This window comes from Brachyhypopomus gauderio, unplaced genomic scaffold, assembly GCF_052324685.1.
Source record: "Brachyhypopomus gauderio isolate BG-103 unplaced genomic scaffold, BGAUD_0.2 sc116, whole genome shotgun sequence".
Taxonomy (NCBI): Eukaryota; Metazoa; Chordata; class Actinopteri; order Gymnotiformes; family Hypopomidae; genus Brachyhypopomus; species Brachyhypopomus gauderio.
The window spans coordinates 557,986-568,170 of NW_027506937.1; the positions used below are offsets into that span (position 1 = coordinate 557,986).

Consider the following 10,185-nt stretch of genomic DNA (forward strand, 5'->3'; position numbering starts at 1 on the left):
ACTGACGGATACAATAATTTTGAAGTGACAATTAGCATCACAGTGTTTGTGTGCAAATCTAAATAAATTATTAAAACCTTGTCTTTGAGATATGTTTTAGAATTTCATTAATGCAGGATCCTGACCCCCCTCCACTCCACAGATCACCACAGTGTCTCCCCCCATGAGACGCTGCACCAAATCACCAACTACGCTAATAGGCTTGCCCGGTGGTCCTCCGCCTGAATGTGATTCGGTTAGAATGTATGCAGTATCCAAAATAAATCTGAGAAAGGGAAAATTATACATACCAGTGCATGTCACATACTTAATAAAAAAAAAAAATTCATATCTACCTTTATTTATTAACTACGTAAATACACGGTTATTTCACAAAAATTATGACTGCAACATTATATAGATATATAGATATAATAATTATTATATCCCTCTTCCTCCGGCCATTCCTCCAGTCATGAATGGCCGGAGGAAAAGTGGGCGTCTGAAGGAGGTCTGGCAGAGGACTCACTCCAAAATGACATACAATAACTGACAAGGCAGAAGTCAAAGCTTAAAATTAAAGTATGAAAATCGCAGCATGAATATTACACTCTTGCACGAAAAAATGAAAGGAAGAAAAAAAATTAAACCCATGCTTATCTTGATGCCTAATTATTGTGCATATTTGTGCATTGTGCATATTTATATATCTATAAAACTGAAATGTGTACCTAAAATGAAGGTTCGCACGCGTCTCTGTTTTCTCAGTGCCTTCTCAGTCCCCTGGTGGCAACTCTTAACATCTTAAGAGTCCTCTGGAGCAGTCTTAACTTTTCGGGAGAGTAAGAGTGATTCTTATACTTGAGAGTTTTGATAACTGGCACTTACACTTAACTCTGTGAGTAGGAGCAAATCTAAGAATTTTTCAGCACTTAAGTCCAAAATTCCACTCTAAGAAGTTTGATAAATACGGGCCCTGTCTGACAATTCAGGCATTAAAAATGTCCTGACAAACTGTTGTTTAAAACAATAAAACTGCATCTTGTGGCTAAGTAAGGTGAGGATATTAATATAAAAAACATGTATTGAAGTATTCTAATATACACTGCTCAAAAAATAAAGGGAACATTTTAACAACACAATGTAACTCCAAATTAATCACACTTCTGTGAAACCAACTTGTTCATTTAGGAAGCAACACTGATTGTGAATACATTTCACCTGCTGTTGTGCAAATTGAACTGACAACAGGTAGAAATGAGAGGCAATTAGCAAAACACACCCCCTATAAAGGAGTGATTCTGCAGGTGGAGACCACAGACCTTTTCTCTGTTCTCATCCTTTCTGGCTGATGTTTTGGTCACTTTGGCATTTTGTCAGTTCTCTCACCATAGAGGTAGTGATGGGCAAATGAAGCCTCTTGAAGCAATGAAGCTTTCCAACCCTTTGCTTTGCAAAAAGGTTCATTACTCGAGGCTTCATTCATCACTCACTAGTGACATCTGCTGGTGAAACTGTAACAGCCTCGTCATTCAGTTGGATCATACTTTCAAAAATGTGTAAATTCAATATTGTCACAAAGTTTCCATCAAACTCATGTTTAGTAACAGGAGAATCATTTAAATCATACTTAATTGTCATGTTTTAATTATTAAAATGATTTGTAGCCAATCTAATCCTTGACCATTAGTGGTTGTGTTGGGTTTTCTTGTATGTCATGAACGTATTTGACAATGAAGATATGTTGTACTTTACTATGTTGGGAATTGAGTGATTGTTGAGTGACTGAATATTTGGAGTTAGAAACTGATTTTTTTTAAAAACAGAATGTGTTTAAAATAATTGCTTCTTGGGGCTTCTAGATCTGGTTTGGCAGTCATGACCTGGTGGTTAGGGAAGGGAAGTGGTTAGGGAACTGAGCTTGTAATCGGAGGGTCGTGGGTTCGATCCCTAGGCCTGAGGCCATGACTGAGGTGCCCCTTAACCCTCAATTGTTCACTTATATAAAAATGAGATAAAATGTAAGTCACTCTGGATAAGGGTGTCTGCCAAATGTAAAATGTTTTTAACATTACAAATAAGGTTTGCCTCTTCCAATGGTTTTTAGTCTGTTTTTGATGTGTGAATCTGATGTACATCCTGATCAAACAAAAAGAATTTAGAACGTTCCAGATTTTAAATTTAACCACCTACTACAACACACGAAGCAACAGGGTACATAGCGCTTTTATTTAGAAAAACGATACGCAAAATGAAGCAATGACGTGGCCGATGTAATGCGAGGCCTCGTTTGTTGCTGATCACGTGATTTTGCTCAATATGACACAAGCTCCGAAGAGGGGCTTCATCGGACACGCCCCTTTTTACTCGGTACACGCTTCGAAGCCTAGCTTCAGATGTCCCATCACTACATAGAGGTAGCATGATGCTGTGTCTACAACCCACATAAGTTGCTCAGGTAGTTCAGCTCATCCAGGATGGCACATCAATGTGAGCTGTGGCAAGACGGTTTGCTGTGTCTGTCAGCACAGTGTCCAGAGCATGGAGCAGATACCAGGAGACATGGAGGGGGCCGTAGGAGGGCAACAACCCAGCAGCAGGACCACTAACTCCTCCTTTGTGTAAGAAGGAACAGGAGGAGCAGTGCCAGAGCCCTGCAAAATGACCTCCAGCAGGCCACTAATATCCATGTTTCTGCTCAAACTGTCAGGAAGACACCATGAGGGTGGTATGAGGGCCTGACGTCCACAAGTGGGGCTTGTGCTTACAGCCCAACACCCTGCAGGGTGATTGGCATTTGCCAGAGAACACCAAGACTGGCAGATTCACCATTGGCACCCTGTGCTCTTCACAGATGAGAGCAGGTTCACACTGAACACATGATAGAGTCTGGAGACGTGACAGAGTCTGTAGACACTGTGGAGAATGTTCTGCTGCCTACAACATCCTCCAGCATGACCGGATTGGCAGTGGGTCAGTAACGGTGTGGGGGGGCATTTCTTTGGAGGGCCACACAGACCTCCATGTGCTAGCAAGAGATACCCTGACTGCCATTAGGTACCAGGATGAGATTCTCAGACCCATTGTGAGACCATATGCTGGTGCAGTGGGTCCTGGGTTCCTTCTGATGCATGACAATGCTAGGTCTCATGTGGCTGAAGTGTGTCAGCAGTTCCTGCATGATGAAGGCTTTGATGTTATGGATTGGCCTGCCCATTCCCCAGACCTGAATCCAATCAGTTGACTGATGTTTTAATCCAGGTCTGGGAGGAGATTCCTCAGCAGAACATCCACCATCTCATCAGGAGCATGTCCAGGTGTTGTAGGGAGGTCATACAGGCATGTGGAGGCCACACACACTACAGAACCTCATTTTAACTTGTCTTGAGGAATTTCCACTGACGCTGAATCAGTCATTGGATTTTCCACTTTGATTTTGAGTATTCCAAAATCCAGACCTCCATGGGATAATATTGATTTACATTCATCATTTTATGTTATTTTGTTCTCATCGCATTCCACTATGTAATAAAAAAAGATTTTCAACTGGAATTTTTTATTAATTGAGATCTAGGATGTTATTTTAGCGTTCCCTTAATTTTTTTGAGCAGTATATATATACAGTCCCTGACATAAGTTCTGTCGCTTATCCATGTTGTGGAAACAAAAGCTTATAACCTGACTTTAAATTCATCGATTGGTTTTAGAAAAGATTTGAAGAGACTGGAGATGTTTTTGATAAGCCCAGGTCCGGCAGACTCCACAAGACAACTGCTCGGGAGGAAAGTTTTTTGGTTAGAAAATCCAAAGCCAGTCCCTCTTCCACTGCAACAGAGCTCCACCAGGCCTGGTCACCTCAAGTCCCTGTGTCAACTAGAACAGTTTGTAGGATTCTGTCTCAAAATGGCCTCCATGGTCGAATCAGCGCCCAGAAGCCAGCACTAAACAAAAGGCAGGTAAAAAACCGTGTGGCATTTGCCAAGGCACACAGCCTGCTAAACAGATGGAAGCTGGATAAGTGGCAGAAGGTGGATTTCTCAGATGAATCTTCAGTTGAATTACACCACAGTACTGGAGCCCGTATGGATCCAAGACTCACCCAGAAAACAGTCAAGTTTGGTGGTGGAAAGATCATGGTCTGGGGTTACATTCAGTATGGGGGTGTGCGAAACATTTGCAAGGTGGAAGGCAATATCAATAGTCTAAAAATATCAAGAAGTATTAGCTACATCTTACATTCCCAATCATAAAAGGGGCCAAATTTTTCAGCAGGATAGTGATCCATCTCATACATCCATCTCTACATCAAAGTTCCTCAAGGCGAAGAAGATCAAGGTGCTCCAGGACTGGCCAGCCCAGTCACCAGACATGAACATCATTGAGCATGTTTGGGGTAGGATGAAAGAGGAAGCTTGGAAGACAAAACCAAAGAATTTTGATGAACACTGGGAAGCATGTAAGACTGCGTTCTTTGCTATTGTATGAATCATTGTCGAACCGCATGTATGCGGTCCTTCAAGCTCGTGGAAGTCACACAAAATATTAAATGTGGCTCTAATAGCACCACAATGTCATTCACCAGTGTTATGAAGCATATATTTGTATATGAAGTGAATTATTTGTTTGATTTTCACCTTACTTTCTGTGGGCGACAACTTTTGTCTTGCCAAAATCTGACCTTTCTGTGTTCATTAAATGATCAATATTTCTGCAGTGAAGCAAATTTATTTTCATAAATTAAATCTCATTTGGGAGGGTTTCAGCTCTCATATGAGTCATTTCTAAAACGAATAGATGAATTTAAAGTCAGGTTATAAGCTTTTGTTTCCAAAACATGGATAAGCGACAGAATTTATGTCAGGGACTGTATATTGTTACATGTTCATTATTACATGTATGCAGATTAATTCAAGGCAACATTAATTTTGCTGTTCCACTGTTACTGATATCTTTGCTGGTAAGATCCTCACAGGAAAGGAACTCTTATTATAGAATAATGGGAAAACAGTGTCAGTAAAAGTGTGTGTTATAGTGTGCAGGTGTGAACTGGTTAGAAGATCAGTGAATGTCACTTTCCCCCTGTCCCAGTCCAGCTGAACTCTGACCCTCTGCAGTTCCTCTGTAGGTGTGAAGTAGTGACGTGTCTGTCCTGGGCAGCGTGTCCAGTATTTACCAGTGATTTTATTGTAGCCCAGACCCCACATTGAACCCCGGACCCTCCCTCCCTTTCTCCTTTCAGACTCTCTAATTACACCCAGTTCCCAGTATTCACTGTCTCCAACATCAACATCCCAGCAGTGTGTCCCTGAGTTAAAGCCCTCAGAGCCCAGGACACAGGCACACACATCAAATCTCTCTGGATTATCAGGAAGCAGTGAGTCCTGTGGTCTCAGTTCTACAGTAGTGAGATCATCAGTCAGGTGGAGGTGTGGATGTGCAGTGTTGGGGTCCAGAGTAACAGGGTCTGAGGAGAGAGAACAGAATGAATCATCATGTTCTTCATGTGTTTATGTGATGAGGTCACATCTACAGACTGCAGGCCCTTTACTCTGAGTGAAATGCTGCAGTAGGTTGATAAGAGGGAAGTGATGGTGATGATGTGTGTTGAATTGAATTAGAAGTTTATTTTGGTTATACAACATAAACAAACATCACATCATACACATGGCACGCTTGAACATCAACCATCCCTTTCACACACACACACACACACACACACACACACACACACACACACACACACACACACACACACACACACACACACACACACACAGAGAGAGAGAGGCCTCTGCTCAGATTTATTGTAAATGTCACACAAAAACAGTGTGTGGGCAGTCATGATCTGGTGGTAGGGAACTGGTCTTGTGACCAGAGGGTTGTGGGTTTGACAGACAGACAGACAGACGGTTAAGGACAACATCACCCAAAAATGAAAAAAAAAAAAAAAAACGGTTTCCAACGGCCATTCGCTAAGTAGAACTTACTTCCCTACCTACCAAACCATTGAGACTGTGTCTGTTAACCGTGTCAGATATAGGAATAACAGGGCGATATGTTTTAAAAATCTAATTTAAATTAAATTAAATAATCAACATGAAGTGAGATCATTACAACCCAGCACGTTCACTTCGTTCGCAGGACGCAGGGTTATTAACTGTTCCTAGGATCAAAAAGATCACAGCAGGTGGAAGAGCCTTTTCTTTTAGAGCTCCACAATTGTGGAATAATCTTCCTGCCTCTATTCGGGACTCAGACACGGTCTCAATGTTTAAATCGCTACTAAAGACTCATATGTTTACTTTGGCCCAGAACTTTCATTCTAGTTTAAGTTATACTTAGCCTGATTGTGTGATTTGTTTGTAACTTGTGTATTCATCTGTATAATTTGTTTTTCTGTAATTTGTGTGTTAACGGGCCGCCCAATGGAGGATGGGTTCCCTTTTGAGTCTTGGTCCTCCCAAGGTTTCTTCCTATTCCCCACCATCATAGGGAGTTTTTCCTTGCCACTGTCGCCTTTGGCTTGCTCTTTAGGGATTTGGACCCATAGTATTATTAACCTTGTAAATCCTGTGAAGCGCTTTGTGACAACATGTGTTGTGAAAAGCGCAATACAAATATATTTGATTTGATTTGATAATACTTATTAATTTATTTTTTTACCTCTTATATTTGTATTCTGCTTCTTTTGTTCTTTGTTTTAAAAATCTATTATATAAAAGGCTACATTTTTCTTTTTGCATGCATTTGCAATCCCCTTTGTTTTTTCTTAAAGGCCAGTTTTCTTCATATAACCCTGTTAGTATGGACAGAAACCTCATATGTCTAATCTGGATCATTATAACGTGAGGGAGGCAGGCAGGACGAGGCGAGTGCGTTGGAACACACACACACACACACACACACACACACACACACACGTTTATTGAACACACACTTTATGTTAGCGCGAATAGCGCACATTAACTCACACATAGAACACAGAACGCAGCCAATAGCATCAAACAAAGACGAGCACGGGACGCTGCGTGAACGCACATGAAATAGACAAACCACATAAGCCCAGAGTGATCACAAGACGAGCCACAGGTGAGACCGATGAACACACTCAGACACAACCACAACCACAGAAATACATACACAGGCATAACTAGACGTAGACAACATAGAAGACACGCCCCCAAAAGGTCCGGAACTGTAGTGTGACACACAAACACAGTCTCAAAAATGATGACAGGGACAGAGACAGACACAAAGATATGAGACCCAGCTGACACGTTTGGTCCCTCAAGGATGGAGATCCATGGAGCTCAGACTCAGAGTACCGGACTTCCTATAGACCCCTAGTATCTTCATTTATACAGGATGGAGGAGGAGGTGGAGGTGGTGATGTCCCAGGGAGAGTGGGTGGTGTGTAGAGGGGGAGAGTGGGTGGTGTGTACAGGTGGAGAGTGGGTGGTGTGTAGAGGGGGAGAGTGGGTGGTGTGTAGAGGTGGAGAGTGGGTGGTGTGTAGAGGTGGAGAGTGGGTGGTGTGTAGAGGGGAGAGTGGGTGGTGTAGAGGGGGAGAGTGGGTGGTGTGTAGAGGTGGAGAGTGGGTGGTGTAGAGGTGGAGAGTGGGTGGTGTGTAGAGGTGGAGAGTGGGTGGTGTAGAGGTGGAGAGTGGGTGGTGTGTAGAGGTGGAGAGTGGGTGGTGTGTAGAGGGGGAGAGTGGGTGGTGTAGAGGTGGAGAGTGGGTGGTGTGTAGAGGGGGAGAGTGGGTAGTGTGTAGAGGGGGAGAGTGGGTAGTGTGTAGAGGTGGAGAGTGGGTGGTGTGTAGAGGTGGAGAGTGGGTGGTGTGTAGAGGTGGAGAGTGGGTGGTGTGTAGAGGGGAGAGTGGGTGGTGTGTAGAGGTGGAGAGTGGGTGGTGTAGATCTCCTCATGGACTGACTGTCTCTCCTCAGACCAGCAGTCAACTGGTCGTCCCCCTCACTGTTTATACTAATACAGCCTTTAATACTGGAATAGTTCATGTACCAAACACACAATGTTAATGTTTCTCTCTCTATAGAGTTCTAATTGTGAGGAGAACAGAATTACTCTAATTAATCAAAGAACACCAAAACTCACAGTACTGGAGAATCTTCTGCATTCTCTCCCAGACTCTGAACTTCAGGTTGGAAAGATGTTTTGCTACATTGATCAGAGCTCCTGACACCTTCTCATGTTCCTTTAGGATGTGATGAACTCTGGAAATATATAAAGCCATTATATTATTAAAATATGTAATAGATTATTATTTATCTTATTCAAAGTATTTAACATTAAAAGTAACATGTGAAATATCTTTAATTAAATCCATCAATATGTCTTTGAAATGTTTGCACATCGTCAATATCAATATATATTTTTTATTTCTAAATACCGTCTTCATATATCATGTTTCTGAAATAACACAGACCACATACTGAAGATCTGAATGTATCAGAATAATTTCGCAAACACAATGTGTAACACAATATATCAAACTGAAATAATAATCACTTACTGTTTCAATGTGGACGACACATTCTGAGAAGGAAACAGAGGGACAAACACAGAAAATGAAATACAATTTTTGTCATTTTCTTAATGAGGGTCAAATATACCTTTTCATTATATGTTAATAAAATCAATGTGTCTAAAGACCCTTACACACACACACACACACACAAACTAAAACAAATGTCAAAACATTTTACTTTTTTGTGTGCATAAGTGAGAGAGAGAGAGACTGAGTGATTCTTACTAGTAAGAACGGGATGTTCTCAGCTTCCATCTCCTTCTCTGTGTTTCTGATTTGATCTGAAAGAGATGCTATTTCTCCACTCATCTCCTCAATCTTCCTCCTCATCATGTGACTCTTCTGCTCCTCTTCCTCCTTCAGTGCAGCTATTCTTGCTGCTTCTTCATCTCTTAGAAACTGGTGGATCTTCTCAAACTCCTCCTTTATCTGCCTCTCTGTGTGCTGGGCCTGATACTGGAATGGGAGATGATGAGGAAATATAAACTGTCCAAATGTGTGTGTTTCATTATGGTGTACGTGGACAGTGATCACAGCACCATTCAGAACTCAGTGACCTTTCACCTTAATGTGTGCTGCTGTTTTCTCACAGGCTTGTTTATCTTCCTCTAAAACCTTCAGATGCTGCTGTAGAGACTCCAGTGAGGTCTTGAGTTTGTCCTGTAAAATACGGGTTTAGTAGAGGACAGTGTGAGTCTTACAGGACTCATCACTGTATCTGTATAGATGTGCTGGAGATTACAGAGATTATAACGACTGAACACAATGGCATGTTTACTATGATTCCTTTTCATCCTTTAATATCAAATTGAGATGTTTGATATATCATAGCAGGTTGTATATCAATATTTTTATTTATATTAAGTTTCACGGTGAATGAAGGTCTGATTTAGCTGTCTGAAATCTCATCATCTGACAAATGTAATCTAGACTGTCTAACATATTTCAAGATAATTGTAAACACTGGAAAAACATTACAGTTGAACATTAGTGTACATTTCATACCTTAAAGTCACACACAGCTTCTTCTACTGGACAGCAGTCGTGAGTTTTATGTGCCTTTGCAGTCTGACACACCAAACACACAGGCTGTTGGTCCTCCAGACAGAAGAGTTTGAGTTTCTCATTGTGCAGACTGCAGAGAACCTCAGACCCTGCTGAAGATCTCTGACTCCTGCTTTCTAGAAAAGACTCACACAGGTTCTTTAGTGCACGATTACAGGGAGGATCAGATTTAGAAGATCTTCTCCTACAAACTGGACATTCTCGAGATCCCTTGATTTCCCAGAACTGCTGCAGACAGGTTTTACACACACTGTGGCTACATGACAGTATAACAGGATCCCTGAAGATGTCACAGCACACAGGACATGAAAACTCTTCTTCTGACAGAGGGTTTGTAGCAGCCATTTCCTCCAACAGCTGCTGTGCTGTTTCTCTGTAATGTCTCCTTCTGTACAAACTTCACTTTCACTTTTAGATCTTCTGTAATAAACACAGTAGTCAAGGAGAGAATCAGTCACTGTAGTCCTTTATCCAGCTGAGGGAGTTTACACTCCTTTCAGAAATAAGCAGAAAGAAGTAAATAAAGTTAAGAGGTTATCATAATATTTATAACTCACATGAACGCAGAATTAATAAAGACTCGTGTGTCACTCAGATTTAC

The 10,185-nt window shown here is 41.6% G+C and overlaps 1 protein-coding gene across 1 annotated transcript; it reads right to left on the reverse strand.

The window, feature by feature from the left end:
* Nucleotides 1-336: 336 nt before the first annotated feature.
* On the reverse strand, nucleotides 337-10,185 carry LOC143497912 (E3 ubiquitin-protein ligase TRIM39-like). The gene is made up of 7 exons (XM_076993544.1): nucleotides 10,142-10,185; nucleotides 9,525-10,004; nucleotides 9,084-9,179; nucleotides 8,745-8,975; nucleotides 8,505-8,527; nucleotides 8,087-8,205; nucleotides 337-5,443 (listed from the first exon to the last, which is right to left on the reverse strand). The coding sequence occupies exons 2-7, from the start codon at nucleotides 9,927-9,929 to the stop codon at nucleotides 4,899-4,901; spliced, it is 1,419 nt and encodes a 472-aa protein (XP_076849659.1). The 5' UTR covers nucleotides 9,930-10,004; nucleotides 10,142-10,185; the 3' UTR covers nucleotides 337-4,898.

What these genes read in the sequence shown, in the direction of transcription:
- LOC143497912 (XM_076993544.1), bottom strand. Translation starts at nt 9,929, where the DNA reads ATGGCTGCTACAAACCCTCTGTCAGAAGAAGAGTTTTCATGTCCTGTG. An exon ending in AAACAGCAGCACACATTAAG is followed by an intron (nt 8,976 to 9,083) that starts GTGAAAGGTCAC and finishes CTCCCATTCCAG; the next exon opens with TATCAGGCCCAGCACACAGA. An exon ending in GTGTCGTCCACATTGAAACA is followed by an intron (nt 8,206 to 8,504) that starts GTAAGTGATTAT and finishes ATATATTTCCAG; the next exon opens with AGTTCATCACATCCTAAAGG.